This window comes from Cricetulus griseus, chromosome 6 (genome assembly GCF_003668045.3).
Source record: "Cricetulus griseus strain 17A/GY chromosome 6, alternate assembly CriGri-PICRH-1.0, whole genome shotgun sequence".
Classification (NCBI taxonomy): domain Eukaryota; kingdom Metazoa; phylum Chordata; class Mammalia; order Rodentia; family Cricetidae; genus Cricetulus; species Cricetulus griseus.
Genome location: NC_048599.1, coordinates 32,939,396 through 32,962,283, shown reverse-complemented (window position 1 = coordinate 32,962,283; position 22,888 = coordinate 32,939,396). Strand labels below are relative to the sequence as shown.

Sequence of the window (22,888 nt, the reverse complement as noted above, 5' to 3'; positions counted from 1 at the left end):
AAACCGAACCACTTGTTTATCTGTCATTCCCACAGAGATAGTAATGTAATTACTCTCGTAATTATCTTCATTAGTGTCAGGCATTATCTACAATTCATTCCTCTGCTCGGAGAGTATGTTTGTTTATTTGCTGATTTTTTTCCCCTCCCCTCTCTGACTTGGCCGAGTTAAGAGTTTTGTATTTGTCAAGCAGCGTGCAGACATCTGTGCTGTGTGCCTCTGACATTCTCTCCCCTAAAATAGAGATTGCTGTCTTTCAGCTGCAGAACTCGTACGCCCACTCCCTGACATCTGCCCTTCATTACTTGGTTCCCGTGCGACCACGACGACAGATTGTCTATCCTCTGGAAAAGCTTGGCATAAACGCTCCATCAAAGGAGGTCTCCAAGGATCAGGTGGGTAGCAGGGCGGCAGGCAGGAAGGCACGGTGCCAGCTCCCGCGGGCTTGGCAGATGGGGTGGCAGCCCTGTCTTCACCGAGCAGGCTGCTTCTTAATTACAGGGAACCTGGCGCTCATACCCTTACAGGCGGCGCCCTGCAAGGGCTCCCCGCCGCCTTGCCCTCAAGTGGTTATTTCACAGTAAGCCTAAAACAGTAGCCACATCCTCCTTCAGAGGATCCAGCAGGGACACCCTGTGTGTTGTTGCGGGTCCTTGGACAGATGAGTGGCCTAGAGCCATCCTTCCCCCCAGCATATTTTTAACTTCTTTCCCTGTCCTCAGAAAAATTCCCCTTTCAATTGAATTGTTTGCTTTTAAATCAGTCAGTGGTCTTCTTGCTGTTAGGACAAAGCCACCAGAGAAATGACAAGTTGGAGGTGTTTGGTCTTAAGTTGGTGTATGTTTGTTTTTTTTTTTTTTGTTTTTGTTTTTTTTTTTTAAAGTTCACATAAAAACTCCTGTGGAAAGTGAAAATGAGTAATAGGCTTATTCATTTTACCTACCTTGAGATAAAAACTAACCCTGGAGTGCCTTTATGACCAGACAAGAAAAGGGTCTGGTATCTTCATGCACATGTTCACGTATGTGAACACACAGCCATTTTTTGTTATTGTAATTTAAATGGAAAATTTGACCAACATGTAGGCTCCCAGTGTTCTGGGTACTTTGAGTTTAAAAGCAAAATATCTTAGTGGCTAAGATTTGCCCTTCCTGAAAGAAAAAAAAAAAAAACAAAAAAGCAAAAACAAAAACAAAAACAAAACAAAAAAAACTGACAGTGAAAGTTTAAGCACTTCAAATATTAAGTTGAGGAGCTGTTCCTCAAAGTTGAGGGATCTCCTCAGAGGGAAGGTATAAATGCACGCCCCCAGCTCAGCTTCGCACAGGGCAGGGGACTGCCTGCCCCAGCCCAGAGGCCTCACTTCTCTGGAACTGAGGCTGCTTCAAGTCTGGCAGGAACCGTATACTGGTAAAATAACAACATTTGTATTTATTTTCTAACTATTATAAATTTACATTTGAGGAGAGACAAAACATCAACAGCAATTTGGTTTTCTTTGTTTAAACTTTTTATTATGGAAGGTGGAAAGCAGATACAATCGTATAGAACAGATACATAGTTTCTTACCTCTCCTTACCCCCTGCCATGGGAGACCTTTCCCTGTTTTTTCAAATGTTCAACTGTTACAGTCTTAACAAAATTAATTCCTGGAAAAAATGAGATTTAAAAAGCAAAGACTGACAAAATCCAAGTTTAATTATGTTACCGTTAGATTTTGCATTACTGTCAGATGGATTACTGAAGAAGCTACATGTGCTTAGGTCTTCATAAGCCATTTTCCACATGCCCTTGAAAAGCTCAGAGATCTAAAGGGACCTTGGAGCCGGCAGAGAACACAACCAGACGCCAATTTCTCAGCACAGAGGAGATTTTATTACCCCTGAGGGGACAAGTGGGGGCGGGGGTTGGGGCTGTCTCTAGACGGGGCAAAAACAGCAGAGGGTGGCTCTCTTCAGGAGTGGTTTCTAAGGAGAAAAGGGGAAGTCTGTGTTAGGGTGAGCTGGTAAGCCCCGATGGGTCGTGTCAGTCAGTATAGCCAAATACAGAATTTTGATTGCTGGACCTTGGTGTTTTGAGAACTGGACCTTGGTGATCAGCCTCAGGAATGAGTTAGGCATAAGGAAGTGGCCAGATAAGGGAATGGACCATGGTGGCTGGCTTTAGGAATGTAATCCAATGGTTTAGCCAGGGAGAGGAAAGGGGGAAGGGAAGGCCAGTCCATGCCATGTTTGCAATGCTGGGGGGCCTAATGGAGATCCCCTAAAAACCTCCATGTACACAGCGCCCGGAGACAGTGATTTCCTATTCTTGGCCAATTGGTATCTTCTCTCTGCACATGATTCCCCTTCTGCCAGTATCGTCTTGAAGCAAACAGCAGGTAGTTACCATTTAGTCTATGGGCATATTCTTAGTGTCAGGGTCCACTGCCCTCTGAAGGTGGGGTATACAGGGGCCCACCAGGAGGACCAGGGGGCCTGTCCCATTGGGACATCCTGGAACCAGACATCCAACTTGGTACAACGATAGCATTTTAGGATCAGAGAAAGTGGCTACATGCTGCATCTGTCCCTGAAACAGCTTCTATAATTCTGTTTAGAAGTGGGGGAGGGAGGGAGAGGGTGATCTCACCAGATGCTTCTTCACAGCGCGTGTACTGTAAACAAGACAGACGCTGTACCTTTAAAGCAACCATTGCTGACATGCCTTCACATAGACAGGGCTGGACCAAGAGAAGGCCTTTTGCTTTAGTGGGGCTCCCATGACTTTCATGGAATGAGTGGGGGTTTTCAAGCTGTCAGGGAGGCAAACAGAGACGTTGCATGGAGCATGAGCATGTTGTTCGGAGCATGCAAGACACTCCTGCCTGTCCTCTGCCTGCCTATGGGAACCTCTGGAATTGGGCCATGTGGAGATGAGCTGGAGCTCCAGGTGCAGAGGGAACATTTTGTGTCATCACAAGAGATCCTCGCATTACTTCTGAGGTTGGCATGATTTGAAATCATTGCTTACATTTAATAACCTTTTCCCTGCTCATATCAGGGTGTGTGACTCCTTCTACTTCTAGAGCCCTGGCTTGTCTTGAGGCACAGTGGAGACTGACAGTTTAAAACTGGGGTCCAGGAAGAAAAGCCCTCAGTGGGCCGGTAAGAAAAGCCATGTACAGATAGATGCTTGCTTGCTGCACAGTGCTGTGGTATTTACAGTGCTGGTGAATTCTGACTGTCTAAGAAGTGCTTCTATCACCACTGACCACATCCAAACTTGAGATGTGCTTTAGTAAGATTAAGATTTACTAAGGGGTTGGGAAAGTGGGTTGGTGGCATTTAGCCTGTACAGAGCCTGGAGTTAGATCATCAGCTCTGTATAAAATGAAGAGGTGTGAGGGTTTCAAGACTGATGAATAATGTCTGGGCTGGGGACACAGCTCAGGGGAAGAGCACTTGTCCAGAGTGTGAACGGCCCTCTCTTTGATCCCCAGCACTTCCACACACAAACCACACAGCAGCCATACTAAAGGTGAGTAACAACATAAAGGTCCCATTCAAAGGATCAGCAACATTGTATCCTGCATAGAACAGACCTAAATATTCAAAACTTGAGGTGCTGATTTCTATCATTTAAAGTTTTTCTCTTTTAAAAAACATTTTCCATGAGTTCAGCATTTTAAACAATTGTCTGAGGTAAGCTGTGCCTATTACAGTTATTTAGGGAGTACATTCCTGTCCGAGAAGAGGAATAGAATTCCATGGTTGAATCATGCAGGACCATATCTCTCCAGCCACTTGCTTTTCATGCCTTTACCCCACCCACTTAGTGCATCTCTGAGTGGCCATCCCCTCGCTTTCACGGAGGAAGCCGATCTTCAAGGGGACAGATCACTCCAGGCATGAGTAATGGGATAGACCACGTTTCATCTCGGTGGGTTGCCAATTTGGATCTGGCACAAGGCAGCATGATTGAGATTCATGACTGCACGGCAGGGCAGTGTGCCCTCCCCTCCCCACCCGGAGGCCACAGAACTTCTGCCTGGTTTGGGTGTGTGCATCTTCTCAGGTGCTTGCTTCTCTTAAAGGACAGCACTTCAGAGCAGGTCACAGGAAAGCACCTAAGTGCGTCCGTCTTCATCATACCTTCTAGAAGTTAGACTCCCAAAATTCACAATAATATCTCTACAACAGAATAGTAGGAATTCATGGAGAAGAGAGAAGGCATTTCCTGGTCAAGATCGTAATCCACACAATAGGCCTGGAAGCTTCTCATCCAGTTTGAATGAGCCATCTTGGCCTATGCATTTATGTTCTGAGCTATTGTCATGGGAACATTTTATTAAGTGTGTCATCATAGCTCACCATCTGAGTACTGTGACCCTGAGAAATACTCAGCTTTTGCCTGAATTCTTTGTGCAGGCAAACTGAAGATTGGAGCGAGTTGCCTTTCTCTCACTTCCGAGGTCTGTGGAGAAGCATTTTTTTTTTCCTATCTGTACCCTACAGGGATTTTGAGTTGACTGTGTTACTGTCACTACTCTTGGGAAAGCTGCCAGGTTTTTTTGTTTTGTTTTGTTTTTCAGTGTATGTTACAGTATTTTTATTTTCTGTTTATTTCTTGTATGTGTTAGGCTGTTTTGCCTGCATGTATGTCTGTGTACCGTATCATGCAGTACCCACAGAAGGCAGAAGAGGGCGCTGGATCCCCTGGAACTGGTGTTACCAACAGTTGTGAACCTCCATGTGGGTGCTAGGGAACCGAACCCAGGTCTTCTGTAAGGGCCATCTCCCCTGCCCCTTACTTACAGTAGTAACGGAAGTAGATGGGGGAGGGGAAAGGATAGTAAGAGCTGGGACTCACTCTAGGATTGGACCTCTGTGTCTATAGAATTTCTGTGGTATTTGTACTTTGTGTCTCAGGTACTGCTTCCTCTTGGGGTATTAAATGACAAGCATTTATAATGCTAACCTCCAGAAATTCACCTTAAGACGCCCCTTCTTTATTAGTCTCAAAAGTTCACCTTGATTTATGGTGGCCATAGAATGAGTGCATGGTCTCTATCTCCTTTCCCTCATGAGAAAGCGCACTTTCAGGGTGATTAGCTCTGAGGGGGTATAGCTCAGTGGTAGAGCATTTGACTGTCAAGTGATCAGCTCTGACGTTTTTTTTTTTTTTTTTTTTTTTTTTTTTTTTTTTCTGGTTATTAACGACAGTCCACTGAAATCTGGACTGACTTTGGAGGCCTCCATTTGGATTCTCTGTGTTTGTTTTCTCCACATCTCCTTTTGTTTCTATAGTCCTCTCCCCCCCGCCCCCCAGAGCTAAATGTTGGCCAGCCCTTTCCTGGTATGTGATGTCAGGAAGATGTTACTGGCTGGCATTCAGTTACCCTTTGAATTGCCCCTTTTCATCTGGGCTGTTCTTCCCCAGTCCAGCTATAATTACCATCTGATGGACGGTTACTGGATCCTGTTGCCCTTGGGCATCTGCTGCCTTGGGAAATTGCATTATTCTCCCAGCACCTGCTAGGTTTTCCCCAGTGTAATTGTTTCCCAGTCCCTTCCTTAAACCTGGTAACGGTCACTGACAGGAGTCAGCCTTCCCTTGGTTGTAGTTGTGGGTGAAGTGTGTAGTATGTTTTTTTTTTTTAAAAAAAAAAAAACAAAAACAAAAACAAAAAAACAAACCCAAATACACAGTTCTCTAGTCTCTCCTTGGAAGAAGACTCTAAAATTGTAAACTCGTGTTTTTTAGCATCATTCATGTACTGAGCACTATTTCTACTACCATGATATTTCCTTGGCATGAAATTAACCCACTTCTAGTTTGCTTTCTCAGCCCAGCTCTCAGCCATCTCCTGCATGCTCATGCTACTCTTGGGCAACATATTTCCTTCGAATGGTGGTGAACCCTTTCCTCTGGGATTTGTACATTTATACATTTGTATAAATTCCTTCACGAGCTCCCTCTTTTCCTCAAATAATATATACCTTCTATGTCATTTTCCCCAATTCTCTGACACCACCTAGTTAAATATAATATGCTGTGTGTATGCAGACATCAAAATGGCTTATGAACTGGCAGTTTGGCCTCATGACTGTCACCAATCTTTTCTCTTAGAAAGTGATAGCAGCCATCCCTCCTGTGGCTACTGTTTGCTGAGATCTGGCTAAAGGCTTTGTGTGAACCATCTTACATAATTGTCACATCGGCACTTACTGCTGTGACAGTTTTCCCCATAGAGGAGTTTATGTGTGTCAGAGTGGGGGCAACTTGTTCCAAGGCTAGTTCAGTTGCCTGAACTGTCACTCTTAGCCATGACTTGTAGACTTTATTAACTAACATCTAAATCTGACATCATGACCATTCTAGGAAAGAAAGACAGCTTGATATTGCACTTTTTAAATCCCTCACATCTTTGACACCAGCCACTTGACCAAACCACAACCCATGAACTTTCCAGGATCCCCCTTCTAGACAGTATCTGCTCTTAGTGTCAATCCTGTACCAGCCTGACTCTCAGGCATCTGGGTACAGGTTGCTGTGGAAGGCCTGTTATGAGACGCCAATAGATTGAGGGTGTCTATAATCTCTCTGTGTTCTATCAGCATGCTGTTACAAGCCTTTCAGAATTATGGTGGCAGCTGCTATGAAAAGGAGAAAAATATGATCCCATATGGTGGTTACATTACAGACTTCTAAAGATTCAGGTTTATATTGAATGGGGCTCAGCAGTGTTCTCAGCCTCTCATGGGAGCGCCTGGTACCCAGTTTACTTTGGGAGTTAGCAGCACAACTGCAAGTGGTAGGTGATATTTAGGAGCTGGCCTGTGAGATGATAGCAAAATCATGAGAATAAATTGTGAAATTGACCTCAGTATCTCAGCAGCAGCATCAACCAGTGCCAAATCTTATCCTTGGTTTGTAGAATAAATGGTGCAGGACAGCTCCCTTCAACAAAACTTTAGTGTCATATAAATAATAGTTAAGTTTAAGAAACAGAAAGTAGATCTGTACACACACACACACACACACACACACACACACACACACACACACACACACCTTGGTTATTTTCCCAGTTGCTGTGATAAAATCCTATGACAAAGACAACTTAGGAAGTTGATTTTGTTTTGTTTGTTTCTTTTTGGTTATTCTGGTCACAGTTCCATCATGGTGGGGAAAGTCACAGCCAGAGGAACCAAAGGCAGCTGGTCACATTGCCCATGCAGCCAAGAAGCAAGAGAAATGAATGTGTGTGTTCAGTACCCTTTCTCCTTTTTATTCAGTCCAGAAGCCCAACCAAGGGAATGGTGCCGCCCAGAGTGGGTAGTCTTCCCACGTGAATTAACCTAGGAATTAATCAAGGAAGTCCTGCATGGGCATGTTCCAGAGGTCCATCTTCCAGGTGATTTTAAATCCCACCACATTGATAACTGAGATCAATCATCGTAATACCTTACAAGTCACAGTTTCATGGCTTAGTATATTCATGAAGTGATGAAACCACCACAACTGCCTACATTTTTAATTTTCTCTCTTACCCTTGCTTCTTCAGCAACCACAGATCTACTTTCCATCTCTTGTACTTGCCTATTGTGGACACTTCATGCAACATGTGGTATCTTGTGACCAGCTTTCACTTAGCCTTTTCTCAGCAAACACCCACGTGGTAGTGTTGGTCTGTACTTTATTCCCTTTTATTGCTAAACATTATATTGTGTGGGTAATGACACATTCTATTTAATCTCCAGTTGTAATTTTGAATTGCATCCACCTTTTGGTTATTGTGAATAATTATGCTATGGAAATTCACATTCTCTCTCTCTCTCTCTCTCTCTCTCTCTCTCTCTCTCTCTCTCTCTGTGTGTGTGTGTGTGTGTGTGTGTGTGTGTGTGTGTGTGTGTGTGTGTGTGTGTGTTTCATTTCTTTTGACTGTATATTCTCGAACTGGAATTGCTGGGTCTTCCCAGAGACTGGTCCATTTAGTAAGCTTACATTTTTAGATTAGATCTAGTATTCTGGCCGCTTAATGGTAAAGTGCTGTTCACCCTAGAGCCAGTGATATGGAGTGCACCTGATGGTTTCTGGTACTCTGAGAAAGCTTCATATATACCCAGAAACTATGCTGCTCCTGAAGTTTCAGTTTCTTTCTTTCTTTCTTTCTTTCTTTCTTTCTTTCTTTCTTCCTTCCTTCCTTCCTTCCTTCCTTCCTTTCTTCCTTCCTTTCTTTCTTTCTTTCTTTTTTTTTTTTTAAAGCAGAGATGTTGTTAAGTAGAGTTTCTCCTGCTTCTTCCCATCCTGCTCACCCAGACATATGGGCTTCCTTTGGTCCCAAAGCAGTGTTTAGGGGAGACCGCATTCAGATGCCCATCTGAGCCCAAGAGGGAGACAGGGAGGACCCCTGTCTCTAAGCTGCCTGTGAGCCCTTTGTTCCTGTCCATCCACAGTGATGGTATTGCCCTTAAAAAGAGTTGCCAAGTTTTCCAGCAGGACCCCACCAGCCTTTCCTGGATGCTGATAGGGTTGTTGTCGGAACCCCCACAGTGTGGGAGAGGGCATCCTGTTTCCCACAGAGCTGGCATGACTAACAAAGAGGTTCCAGAAGTCCTGGGTGTGTGTGGGGGGGGGGGCGCAGGAGAGGGAGACACATGGACGTCAGCTGCTTGTCACAGAGCAATGAAGCTGCAGCTAAGAGAGGCTACAATGGTCCTGTGTTCTCAGGCTAGAGCTGGTCTTCATCGCCCAGTGGCTTGTTTATAGTTTGCCTTTTGGGTGTAAAAGACTGGCAGTGCCAACAGGTAGCATGGCTCTGGGTATTTTAAAATACTTGGTACAGTAAAATGACAAAGGGGATGGTTAGAGCTACAGATGCTGAGTAGAGCAATTATATATTCTTAAAAATAAAATACCACGACAAAATCAGCACAGGTTTATGGTAGGAAAAAAATCAGACAAAATCAGCACCGTGTTCACCCTTCCTGCAGATAGGCCAGCTTTGTAAATGTTGTGGTATTTAGGAGGTAAGGGCTTAGTAAAGTGCTTGCATGCAGGCATGAGGACCTAAGTTCAATCCTCAGAGCCCCCACAAAAAGCCAGGTGTGGTGTTGTGCACTTGTAATCCCAGCAGTAGGGAGGTGGAGACAAATTTCCGGGGGCTCTCTGGCCTGTGAGTCTGAACTAATTGTTGAGCCCCAGGTTCTAGTGGGAAAAGTCTGTTTCAGAAAACAAGGTGAAATGGTACCACAGGACTGACACCTGAGGCTGACACATGGCTTTCACATGCATATGTACTCATTCTCCCCCACTGTGAGCCTTTGCAAACGTGCACACACCCACCGCTACTGTGTCACTGTGTGTGTGTGTGTGTGTGTGTGTGTGTGTGTGTGTGTGTGTGTGTACACATGTGCTCCTGTGTGTGGTTAGCTCATCTTCAATGAAAAAAGCCCCAGTTGAGTGTGGTGTATCTACGCTTTGAAAGTCACCTTTTTCCTTCTCAATCTCTTTCGGCTCTCTTCCTGTGCCTAGTCTGAGGACAGCGAGGTCGTCCTCCATTGGTGGGAATTGATCCTGCCCCTGATGAAGGAACACTGCTTCCTCCACAGGATCCTTCATGCCATGCTTTTACTAGGTTATGTCACCATCACATGAGTTTGGGCAGGAAAACGGAGGCGAGGGGAGTTGGGGAATGAAGTAAGGAGGGAGGCCTTAGGACTGTTGGTCTTGTTTCCTGTTGGCTATGAGTACACTCACTGTGTCTGAGTTTTCTCCCGTACCCAGACACAAAGTGGCCTAGTCTGTGGCTTTTCTGGTCAATTTTAGCTCATTAAAGCTCTGTGGGCCACTTCAACTCACAACACATGATTGTAATTCTATAAAACGTCCAATCTTGTCTCATGTAATGACAGAAACTCGATTTCCATGCAAAGGTCAGCCAGCCTCCCTACCCTGTTGCTGAAGCCAGAGACCAGGAGGCTCCTCTATTTTACCAGACCCCTCCCACTTCAACATTTAACTGGCAGTTTTATTATCATTGTTTTTAAAAGCCTGTCAGCTTCTTCCTCTTTAGGAATTTACGAATATTTCTGACCTTTCTGAAAATGGGGCCTGGAGAGGCAGGAACTTGGAGACCTCCAAGTCTGCTCTCCACATGTCCTGCCCTAGGACAGTCCCGGCAGCATGGGTAGGACTCCTCTCGCCACAGTGTGTTGAGTGGTGTTTCTTCAGAGACCCCTCCAGCACTGGGGGCAGCATATATGTCTTCCCAGGCAGGCGACTAGCACCCAAGCCATCTCTGCTCTTGGTGTGGTCCTACCATTAAGGACTTAGATCAAAGCTCATCCTTCTGGGGACTGGCAGATCCCACTGACTGTTTTCACCACAGTGTCCTTAGGTGAAGCTCTAGAGTACTTTCTGTGACCTGAGGCTAAAATCAGGGCTATCTCACCTCTCCTCTGCATGATGGGGGCTGGGGTCTCCAGATATAGAGCAAGGAACTCTCTAGAAATCCAGGAAGGTCTTTTTTTATATCCTTCCTTCAACAGTTTTTAAGAAGACATATATGTATATTGCATGTAAGTATGTGTGAGTACGTATGTGTGCAAACTCCTTCAGTGGCTAGAGGAGGGCGTTGGTGTCTGTAGAGTAGAACTGGACTTAGAGGCAGTTGTGAGCCATCTGACGTAGGTGCTACCATCTCAAGCCCCTTGAAAGTAGCAAGTGCTCTTAACCGCTGAGGCATATCTCCAGCACCCATCCTCTGACACTGAGAGATTGAGTAAGAACTTTAAATGTTGTTTGGTCTGTACCTTAGACTACTCCTTTTTTTTTTTTTTCCTGGATTTTTTTGAATGGGGGAAAGTGTCTCATACTATAGCTAAAGCTGTCCTGGATCTCACTATATAAACCAGACTGGGCTCAAAGTCATGGCAAATTCCCCCCCACCCCCCACCGCCTCAGCTTCCTTTCCTCCTCCAAATATTACAACCACTGCATTCTGTCGCTGAAAACTAGTGGTGGAACCCAGAGCCTTACACATTTGGCAGGTTCTTACCACTGACCTACCCTCCCTGCCCTGATTCTGACTTGGGTGGAGGGGCGGTTATGAGGGTCCAGTTATTGTGCTCAAGCTTCAGTGGCTTCACTTGATATCTCTGGGATGCTATTCTGACTCCAGGACCTATGGCTCACATCAAGAGCAGTTCCCTTACATTGGCTGTTTAAGATTTTAATCCATCTTTTTATCAACAATGTTACTATGGCCATCTTCACTGCATTGGGACACAGTTGAGAGGATTTCATTTGAGTAAATTGCAGGAAATGATATCAATAGATCAGAGGTGAAGCTACCATCTTTTAAATGAAGTCATTTTGTGATTGAAAATGAAAGCTTCCCCACTTGGAGGCAAAGTCCCCTGGCTAGCGGGTTGTTGCATCTGCGCAAACCATCAGGACTCAGAGAATGTTCTCTTTCACTGTCAGACAGAGATTTTTAGGGCAGGTGACATCATGAGGAGTCTTCCATCTTCCCATTTCCCTGTAACTCAACAGCGCCCGAGGGCTGGCCCACTCAGAATCAAACAATTTTATATCTGTAGATATATCTATTTTAAAGTATAAATACAGCTCACTCTTAGGCTTTCCTGGAAGTTTTGCATGTTGTAACTTGCTAATAAATTCTACTTGAAAAAAAGAGGAAAGTGTAAAGGGACAACAGAAATGACAAAAAGCCCCTCAGAAGGTGGACAGGCTTATGGTGGAATCGAGCTCAGGTGGAGTCTTCCACAGCTCAGTGGTTTCCACAAAAGCACATTACCCATTATCATTATTGACATGCTCACCAAATCTGAGCAGAAGGTTAAATGGGCCCTGGGAAGGGCCTGAGACATGGTCCCCAACCCAGGGCTGCCTAGGGAGACCTGGCTAAGGAAACATGGCTCACCTTCCACCAGGTGGTCTCCTCATAAGAGACACAGCTTGAAGCTCCCAGGCTGCCACCATTCTCCAGAACTGAGGCTATCATCACGACCTTAATCACGCCTCAGACCTTAGTTTCCTCAAGATCATAGATACCATGATTGTGACTATAACCACCCTGAGAAGAAAACAAAAGGGACCATGTGAAACAGGGCTGGGGGGAACAGAATAAAGGCTGTATGGAATAACATGGGAGCTATAAAGAGTTTTTATTGCTACTTGTTAGACAATTGAACATGACTTGGCCACAGCACAGCAGACATGAGCCACACCCATTCAAGTGAAACTTGGGGTAATAAACTTAAATCACACACTGTTACCATTGCTCCTGCTTCCGGGGCCACTTGATCCCTCCTGCTCCATGTCATTTAGTACATTAACATCATCACCATGGTAGCCACCGCCTGTTGACCCAGAAGGAGCTGCTTCCCAGGAACATTCGACAGGCAGCACCCTCCGGTCATCTTAGCAAAGTTCCACTCACCAAACCCGCCCTCATTTCCATCACTATTTACCAGTCCCCAGGCTTTCACGGAGCTAGAGTGAATGGTTGCTTTCAAAATGGAATCGGGAATCTTCTGTCACAGGTCACCAATGAGCAGGACCAATCCCCATTCACTGAGTGTTTGGGTACCCACTTTAGTAAAACTAAGGTTATGTGCCCACCCCACCCCTTCTGTGACTTCAGTGGCTCATTACTCCTATCATGCCATCAAGAAGAAGGGCAGACAGAGACAGATACATGCCCCAGGCTCATTTTTTCTGTCTCTGTTTCTCTCAACACACAAACGACAGTCACCATCCAGACTTGCCCCCGCCCCCAGGAGTGTTCATGTCCTTCCTGTAAAGTGCATCTCTGTGTCATCACTGCCCAAAGTGTAGTGGCGTGGAATTCTATGACCTGCCCCTGCCTCCCTCATCCAAGTTCTCCGCAGGCCAGGTTGCTCCAACACAAACCATCTGGGTTTGTGCCTCCTTGAACCCCCATGACCTGTTTGCTGTCCTCAACTCTGATCCACACTCTACCTTGTACCTGCCCTTCATGCCAGAGGGAAAGCTGTGCGACCCTTCACCCACAGCCCACTTCTATTGGAGTCCCACATGCCCGGCTTGCACAGACGCTCTTGCCTACACAGTGGCCCACGTAGGAGACTTAGAATTCATTGCTATCATCCATTCTGTCACTATTCTTTGTGTGTTGACAGAATGCTGGGCACTGGTGATATGACCCTGAAACTCTAGCAAATCCTTGCCACCCCGGGGCACGTGTCCAGTGGGGGCCAACAGACATATGTGTGTTCATACAGCATGTCAGAAGCAGCAGGTGCCTCAAGAAAAAAGCCAAGGGAAGTGGGAGCAGGTAAAATGTCTCTGTGGTACCCTGTGTGGTGAGGCACCGCCAAAATCTTAAGATTCAGGAAGCCGAGGCAACAGGATTACTACTTCAAGTCAGCCTGGCCTACATAGGGAGGCTCCATCCCAACAAACAAACAAAAACAAAAACAAACAAACAAACAAACACCTCACTCCACCTTCCACACACATCTCTGCTAATCGTCGCTTCAAAAGAGACTGCGTCCTTGGGCAGACATGGGGTAGTAGCTTGAAGGAACAAATGCAGTCCTTGCTGCTGACCCCTCACACAGGCACACTCCCACACACCCCATACATGCAACACCAATGCTTTGGCCTTTGATTTCATGATTATTTTAAAAGAATTTCATTCATAAAACCTAGCGGATGCAGTAATCCCATGATCATCTCTGTGTTTTTGTATGTCTGTGAGGGGTGTGTGTGTGTGTGTGTGTGTGTGTGTGTGAGAGAGAGAGAGAGAGAGAGTGTCTGTGTGTGTATGTGTGTACACCCATGAGGGAATGCATGTGCATCTGTGTGTGCACAGCTTGGAAGCCAGAGAGATCTACATCGTCTTCCTCAATTTCTCCCCACCTTATTCATTCATTCCTTTATTTATTTTCATGTATATGGGTATTTTTTTTCTGCATGTATGTCTGTGTGCCATGTGCATGCTTGATGTCCACAGAGGCCAGAAGAAAGAATCAGATCCCCTGGGACTGGAGTTATATGCAGCTGTGAGCTTCATGAGGGTCCTGGGAATTGAACCCTGGTCCTCTGGAAGAATAGCCAGTGCTCTTAAACTCTGAGCCAGCTCTCCAACTCCTCTACCTTATTATTGAGACAGAGCCTCTCACTAAATCTGGAGCTCGCCAATTCATCCACAAGCCCCTAGTACCCCTTGTCTCTACTCCCAGCCCTGGGATTACAGGTTCCTTCTGCCATGTCTGGCTTTTTATGTGGGTTCTAGTGATACAAACTCAGGCCCTCGTGTTTGTATAGCATGCACCTTACCCACTGAGGTATCTCCAAGTCCCTCTAATACATTCTTAAAGAAAACCCCACCATTCTTTTCAGCCCTCCATAGCTTGCACCAAGTAGAGCTAGTCCTATATAAATATAGATATATAGATATTGATCATAAGTTGAAAGTACAACTTATTTTTAAACAGTAGGCAGGGATGGTGGATTAGGCCAGTGGGCTTAGATAAGAATTTAAATTTTCAGGTGTCCATGTACTTAAAAAAGCATAAATATCTTATCTCCATGGCAATTGGCTGCCCGGGAATTCCTAGGGAGGATATTGTATCTGCTGAAGAAAAGAAAATTGACAAAGTAACTGCCATTTTGAAGGCTCTACTTGACAGATGTGCAGAGTATAGAAATCTATGTATTATTGAATAATTCTTTTTAATATGCCTGAGAATAAGCAATTTGTAAGCCTGTTTACATTCTCACCATCTGGGTGCATTCTGTCACCCATCTGTTTCATGTAATTATGTAATTATCAATATAAGGAAAGAATAGGTGATATAATTAACAAGAAAAACTGGTCCACGCTGAAGAGAAAAAATGGCATGCATCTGCTGAATGGCTTTTTGTTTCTTGCTCTTCATTGTTAATTGTTCTACCCCCCCCCACCCTTCAGGGGAGTTGTTTTTGCAATGGTGTGTGAGTCTCTCTCTCTCTCTCTCTCTCTCTCTCTCTCTCTCTCTCTCTCTCTCTCCCTCTCTCTCTCTCTCACACACACACACACACACACAGAGAGAGAGAGAGAAAGCAGATTTTAAAAGCCCTTCGGAGCCAGCACCACTGTGAAGGACACGTCAGAAGTCTTCTTGGTGTTGCATGTGATTCTTTCCCACTGGAATAGACCTGATAGTCATTTCCAGAAAATATAGCATGAACAGCTAGAGGTCTAGGAAAGTTGTAAATTAATTAGTGACAGATGGGAGGTAGGGTGAGTGTGTGGCCTCTCATGGAACATTTGTTAGAAAACTGCTTTGGAAAAAAAATTCCCATACTTAATGCTTTTGTTTTAATGGCAAGGCTTAAGCAGTATATGCCATTTTAAAATAGGCCAAAGAGTCCCAGTGGATTGAGTTAACTTCTGCATAATGCCTCTAAAGTTCACCCTTGAAGATGTCTTTTTGTGTCATGGAGACTTGTGGGTACATGCATTGAACTCAGACCACTTGGCAATACAGGAAGGCCTCCTCCCTCAGTACTAAAGACAGCTGTGGAGGGATAGTATCCGTTTTCATGGCTTGGAACCAGCAGTAGGTACGTAGGTAGGTATATTCATGAGAGCATTTGATCTCCCTATTCCTGTGACTCCCACCCTGACTCCAGCCCAACCAAAGGTGGACACTCCTCATAGAGGCTGTCCAACAGCACAGGAAGCCAGTGCTACCAATGCACAGTCTTGGCCAGATCTTCGATTTCAATCCCAAGACACAGAAGCCAGGGACCAGGGGCCCTGGTTCCATTTAAATGGCAGTCACTATTCAAGGTGGAGGCAGGAAGTCTCAGTTTTTCCTTAACTAATTTGAAGTTCATTCAGGAATAGGACTCAAATCCCAGTTTCCTGCTGGGTTTTCCAGAACATCTTTTGATGTCTTTCCCTGGGGGTGGGAGGGAGGGTTGGGGTAGGGAGTGGGGGGGGTGTAGAATCTACCTTTCAGAGTACTCCTCCCCACTCCCTTCTTTGGTTGCATGTTTGATGGGAAAGATGAGAGGAAACTCCATGAGCTGTAATCCCATAAAATTATATAGACTTTTAAAGTAATATCACTCACTGAGAACTTAAGCCTTTACAAGGCAGGATAGAAGTCTCCTATGAAACCATTTCTGTATTTGGACCCAGAACTGTCTGTCTGTCCATCTGTCATCTGTCTGTCTTTTCTCCCCAGGCCAATGCTTCACACTCAGAGTAGGGCTTACCCCGTATCTTCTTTCTAGGTGACAGTTTTACATGTTGAGATTGGGTTAAGGTTTCATTCTAGAGTCCCATCTTCAGCGTGACCCAATAGCACAATCTACAGCCAACCTTTCCAAGCCAAAGGAAGAAGTTCCACAGGGCAGCCCTGGCTTCCCTGCCTTCCTTGTTCCATGTCCAGCAAGTATAGTTCCCACCAATGTTTCTCTTTGTTCCTTTCAATCAAACACTATTATTCTTTGCTAACTCCTCTAAAGAGACAGTCACCGCCCTCCTTCTAGCTGCATTTTTTCATTATTAACTTAAAGCAATGGATACCCATAAGACAAACCTATAGAAGAAAATCACTGGCGTGCTTGGGGACATATTTCTAAAGGAATAAGATTGGGGACAAATGCAACTGGGTTACTCAGGGGATTTTGTTGCTTTTGACTTTATATTCGCTTCCTTAATCCAAAATTAAAGTTGTTTAATTGCAACCATAACTGATGAATTCATTAAGGTTTTTTAAAGGGAAACATACCATCTAATCCCCAAAGAACCTTTCTTCTGCCTTTATGGTGTTGAAAAAAGGTTTAAACAATTACTTTTTTCACAAAACATTTCAGTTACAATGTTTAGTATTTTAAAAGCACATAAAGTAATTGTTCTTCAAGAGAGAATTATTTTAAGGAGCTATTTACATATACATAGACATTTTCCTCCTAAAAAGTAGAAATTTTGGAAATCCATATATTCTATACTGAAACGTATTAAAATTCATTAACGCTTAGACTGAATGGCTTCCATTCAACCCTCAAAAGTGGCATTAATTTTTCAAGTGGTAACTGTTGCTCAAGATGCTATTGTGCCTGTGTGATAAATGTTTAATGATTTGGTAGTACACGCATGGCTTAAAATCCATTATTTATTGCACCTTTGCTTGCCTGGCAAAGGTGATGATTTTAAAGCCCCAGCAGTCATGCAAACACATTTATATGAAACCAATGGCTGATAATAAATTTCCTTACTGTAAATGTCAGTGGGTTTCATGTGTTGCTGACATTACATCTTGTTTGGAAGCTGAAGGCTACACAGTTAGGGGACGCGCCAGATGGTGTCATTAACACGAATGCTGGGACTGTTTACCACTGACATGCGTGTGAGAAATTAAAAGTACGTGACCTATCTTTGCACCAACCCAAGTGGGATGTTAACGGTGAGCGGGTGTTAATTATGGTACACCATACTCGCCTCCTGCCATCCACTCCAAAGGATTTCAGGGGATTGGGAAAAAAATTGTGTTTGAGCAAAAGGAGGAGGATTTGTGCTTGATTTTGTGTTTGCAATGTGTGGCTTCCAGGAAGTCACACCTGGCATGGCATAGGCATTAATGCTCAAGAGCAGCAGTCCACCTCCCATCAGGACAGCTAGGCATGGTGAAGCCTTTGTGCTAATTAATTATAGAACATGGTTATCACTGTTTGGTTTTGTTTTCAAGTCTTGAGGTATATCAAACTCTTAACATTTGGGGGGGGGAAGGTTTCCACGGACAGCATGCAATTGATGGGTCTTAAATAATATCAGAAGTGTCAGGAATTAATTCGAAGACCGTGAAGGAAACAGGTGGTAATTTTTATAGCAATTTCTTCCATGCTGGTGACTCCTCATTTCGTAAGAATTAGCAGTGGGACTAAGACCCTTCTTTCCTGATCCGATGTGAAATCTCTGAACAGCTGAATCGGACTGGCACCTTCTGTTAAGATGTATCTCTCAATTTTGTTCCCAAGAGCCACTCCCATTTATTGTATTTTGCCGACCTTCCTGTTGAGGTTTCTGCTTAACTGCCTGCTAACCTCTCTTTTCATTTCAATTTAAAAGGAAGGTGGATTTGTTTTATTTCTCCCTCCGAGTCTTTCACTTGAACCACGAGGCAATCCCATTGATTCTGACCAAATTCCTTTGAACTTCATTTGTAGCCTTAGCATACTCTGGAGGAATTTCCAGAAAAGCCTATTCTTTCAAAAACACCCATTGCACATTGCTTGTACAATAGCTTGAGTGAGCCTTTTGGTATGCAGAATTTTAAAGTCATATGAAAGAGAAGCCAAACCATTGTTGGAGCTGAGATGAAAGAAGGAACCCTGATTTCTGGAGACAGAATTGGAGATACAGTTGGATGTCAAGAGAAACACTGAGGCTGACTGAAAAGCAAATGATCACCGTGCACAGAGGCGCACACACTAGACCTTAAAATCAGTCATGTGTGTTAGCCTGTTCACTGGACATGTGAGTGTTTTGGAACATATCCAGGAGCAAAACTAAAGAAATGGTAAAGAAAAGCAAGATTCAGAACAAAACCTATACCTGGAACAACACTCACTTTGACAGAAATTCTTAGTAAAAGGAGTTGTTTTCCAGGGCTGTCATTTTCTTAGCCGATTCCCAGTGGCTGAACCCAGCAGTGCAGGGCCACTTGCCCAGCTTGCACCAAACAGCTTACTCTCTGCAGGAATAGGAGCTTTCATTGCACTCCAGCTTCAGAGATGTGCCAAATACTGGCCAGTGGGAGATGGTGGGCGACACACCATCCCTTAGCTTCCCCTCCCTCCTTCCGCCTTGGCCCCTGTTCCTTTCCTTGAGTCTTCTTCTGTGGTTGCTTCCTATATCTCCAAACATGCCCATTCTGCCTCCCAAGACCTTGTCTGTAAACCTATGCATAGAGACTAATGGACCTGCATGCCGGTGTTCAGCCTTGCTCTGGCTTTTCCCTTCCACCCCTAGAGTTCTCTCCTTTGTCTGCCTGCAAATATTCTGTTGGTGTTTTGTAAATCCAGCTCAGCTGTCACTTTCTCTGGGAATCCTTCCCTGACTTTTCCTGCCATCCTGGACCAGCTGACTCCAGGGCTTTCCAGCTGAGTCCAGAACTGCATCCAGACAGTGTTCTGCCTACATCCAGACAGTGTTCTGCCTAATCTGCAGACCACAGTCCCAGGAGCTAAAGAACACTTGTTCCTTAAATCCTGTGCATTTTCTATTCACAGCAGCAGCTTCCTGATAGACTGCCCCTCCCACGTATACTACATCTTATTTGTCTGCCTGTGTCCCCACCTCTTTCAGCAAAAGCTATGCCTCAATCACACCTCAGTTCTTAGGCCAGTGCTTGCTGTGTCCAGGTGCTGTAGTTAGCTGGTGGGGTAAGCTTCACGCTAACAGTTTGATGGTAAGGTCTGTGAAGAGGGTTTGGTTTTTTTTTTTCACATGGCCACATATACAGTCCACATTGCTTTATATGTACTTTCCTACTTCACCAACAAGTTAGAATGACTTTATTGCTAGCTATGACAAAAGCAGGCCCCAAGTGGAGTCGCTTATGTGAAAATTTCAAATGATCAAACTGAGACCTAGGTTGCTTGTTTGTAAGTTCCAACCTTCTGAAAAATCAGTTGAGAGGTGATAGCTAACACCCATCCAGATGACAGGATTTTTGCCTCCATCCCTTTGAAAATACTAATTTCATGCCCATTCCCAACCGCATGGGAAATATGAAGGGCTGGCGGGTGATGTCAGCCACCAACGGTCAATGGTTTAAGCAGCCATGGAAACTTAAAGTCAAGGGGTTTGGAGCACCTCCATATGGAGAGGTGGTGAGTCTAGCAGACCTGGAGGTCATGTGGAAACCCATGACCCTTGTTGTGCTCAGTGTATCTAGCCAGGTCTGAGTTCTGTCCTTTCTTGGTAAACTCATGACTTGGTTAATAAACTGTTTCTCTTAAGCTCTCTGAGCCACTGAGAAAGGGTCTTGGGAATCTTCAGCTTACTGGTGGTGGGTCAGAAGCCAGGTGAAAAACTTGACTTGTTGTTAGCAACTAAAGTGTACCTGGGAGCAAGCCCAGGCTCTGGGCCCAAGAAGAGGGTGTCAGAACTGAACAGAACTTGAGGCCACTCAGTTGGTGAGTTCCTTGATATGGTTGAAATTGCATGTGTTTGGAGTCAAGCATTCTGTGTGAAAGGATGGGGTAGAGATGAGGTTTGCAGAGGCAGACTGGTTGCCTTTTACTGATTTTAATGAGCTGTATACGGAGGGGCAGTTCTTACTTTTAGATACCCGTACTCGAATGTCATCATTTTGGAAGAGCATAGTTTAATAGGAAGAATGCCTTCAATCACCTTTGAAGTTGTTTCTAAGGTCTGGGGCTGTATTCTCATTTGAAATGCTAATATGGAGGGAGCAGAAAGGTTGAGTCAGGGGAAGAATAGAAGAAAGGATATGTGATAGGTAGGGTTTTAGTTGGGGGAGGGGTGGTAGGGGAGGACCAGAGGGAGAAGGGAACTGGGATTGTTATGTAAAACAATCTTGTTTCTAATTCAAATGCAAATATGATTAAAAAAAGAAATGCTAATATGAGTAGTTGTTTTATAGGCATATAGATTTGAGAATGATTAGGTAGCCACATGCTAAGTCAGCAAGTTTTTTGTTTTTTAATAGATGTACCTGGGACAGGTGAGATGGCTCAGCAGGTAAAGACATTTGTGGATGATCCTGAGTTCAATCCCCACAACCCACAAGGTAGAACTGACTGCAAATTGTCCTCTGACCTCTACATGTATGCTGTGGCAGGTGTGCACTTAGACACACACAGACACACACACACACACACAGACACACACACACACACACACACACACACACACGAATGCACAGAGGGGGTAAGTTTAAAATGTTCTAATTATGGTGTTTTATTTTTAAAAAATTGAGATACGTATAGAATATAGCAGTAAAGTCATAGGTTGTACTTTTAGGATGATGCAAATCCAATACTTGGTTTTGTAAGACATTTCCCTGCCATGGATTTACCTCATCTCTGCCTTTCACAGTGTGCTCATTCCAGGAAAGTCATTTCCCCAGTTTGTGGTTGGCATCAGTGATGGTAAGATCAAGAGTTTCCAGCATCAAACACTCCCTAGACAGGCTTCTCTGGGAGTGTTGTGGAACCTCAAAGGGGCAGTGCTACACTCTTGACACTGTGTGTAGCAGGAGAGGGAAAACCAGGAGCTGCTCAGCATTATCTTGTTGCAGATACTAATATTCTGTACATTGGGAGTTAATGGTTTTGAGCAGTGTCTAGAAGCCAACAGGGAGTCTCCTTTGCAAGTGTTTGTGTGTTGTACAAAACCTGTCATGTTTTTTAACAGCTATATGAGTTACTTGTTCAGTATACTATTTAATTTAAAAAAGTGGATTAACCCCTAATCATATCAAATCCAAGACAGTATCAACTTCATTTCATGTAACATGCAGAGCAACAAATGTGGCCAATTAAACTATGACACAACGTCTGAATACGAGTCCAGAAAATAGCACATGTATCAATCATGCAAGCCATGGCTTGAAATTCCTCTCATCTCTTCCTAGAAGGGAAACTATTTATATTATCTTTAAGCATATTATTTTCAGGGTGATGGGGAGAATATTCTACCTGAGTCTCAGTAACAGAGTGTAACACGGCTTCATTTACTTTCGAGTATCATCTTTTATTTTGCTCCTAAAAACACACTGAGTAGTTGCACTGCAAGAAAATATGGAATGACAGCCATTCCTTCAGTAAGCAATGTTTGCTTCATTGATAGCAAATTTGTATCCTGCTGCTCGGTCTCTGGCCTTTATGGAAACACAATAATTGTTTATTTCAATGCCAAATCATGCTATAATCTTTTAGAAGACTTTATCAGAAGCAGCTAAGCTGAAGATATGGCATACCCAGCACACAACTTTTGTGAAGTAGTAACTGTGAAATCACCCTTGAACAAAGACTACCGTGTCACCATGGCTGTCTCTCCCACTGTGATTGTCAAGCTGAGAATGACTGCGCGGCTGCTCTCAGGAATGCCAACCTGGAAAAAGCACCTAAACTAGAACTGATAAAACCATGACAGCCACTCCATTCAACTCACAAAGCATAGTTTTCTGTTATAAAATGGCCGCAAATCATCCAATCAATAAATGAGCAAACGAATAGAACAAGCACTTTTTCAAAGCAGAAACAGAAATGGCCAATAAGAATATGAAAAAAAAAAATGTTCAGTAGCCTTAGCCATCAGGGGAATGCAAAATCAAACTTCTTTGAAACTTCCTCAGCCCAGTCAGAGTGGCTATCATCAAGAAAACAGACGAAAACAAATGCTATTGGGCTACAGAAAAAGGAGGGTCCTTAGTCACTGCAGGTGAGGATGCAAACTGGTTTGGTCACTGTGGAAATCAGTTAAAAGGTTTGTCAAAAATCTGAAAATAGAACTACCCTATGATCCAGCTAGGCAATCCTGGGCATATATCCAAAAAAAAAAAAAAAAAAAAAATCTATGTCAGCATGTTATAGGGACACTTACATTGCCATGTTTACTGTACACTATTCACAACAGCCCCAGTATGGAGCCAGCCTAGATCCACAGATGGAACAGATAAAGAAAATGTGGTATATAAACACACAGAGCGTAACTCAGGTGCAAAGAAGAATTAAATTATGTCACTTACAGGAAAAAGAATGGAACTGGAGATCTTCATGTTGAACAAAACAAAACAGACCCAACTATCACATGTTTTACATGTGGAAACTAGATATGTAGGTGATGTCTACATAAATAGGATGTGAA

General features: G+C 44.1%; 1 protein-coding gene across 1 annotated transcript in view; it reads left to right on the top strand.

The window, feature by feature from the left end:
• Cfap61 (cilia and flagella associated protein 61) overlaps positions 1-22,888 on the top strand; it is a 289,348-nt gene that overhangs the window by 120,561 nt on the left and 145,899 nt on the right. Inside the window, exon 17 of the mRNA XM_027421600.2 lies at positions 261-395. Within this exon, the coding sequence (XP_027277401.1) occupies positions 261-395 (135 nt within the window). The remainder of the gene's footprint in view (positions 1-260; positions 396-22,888) is intronic.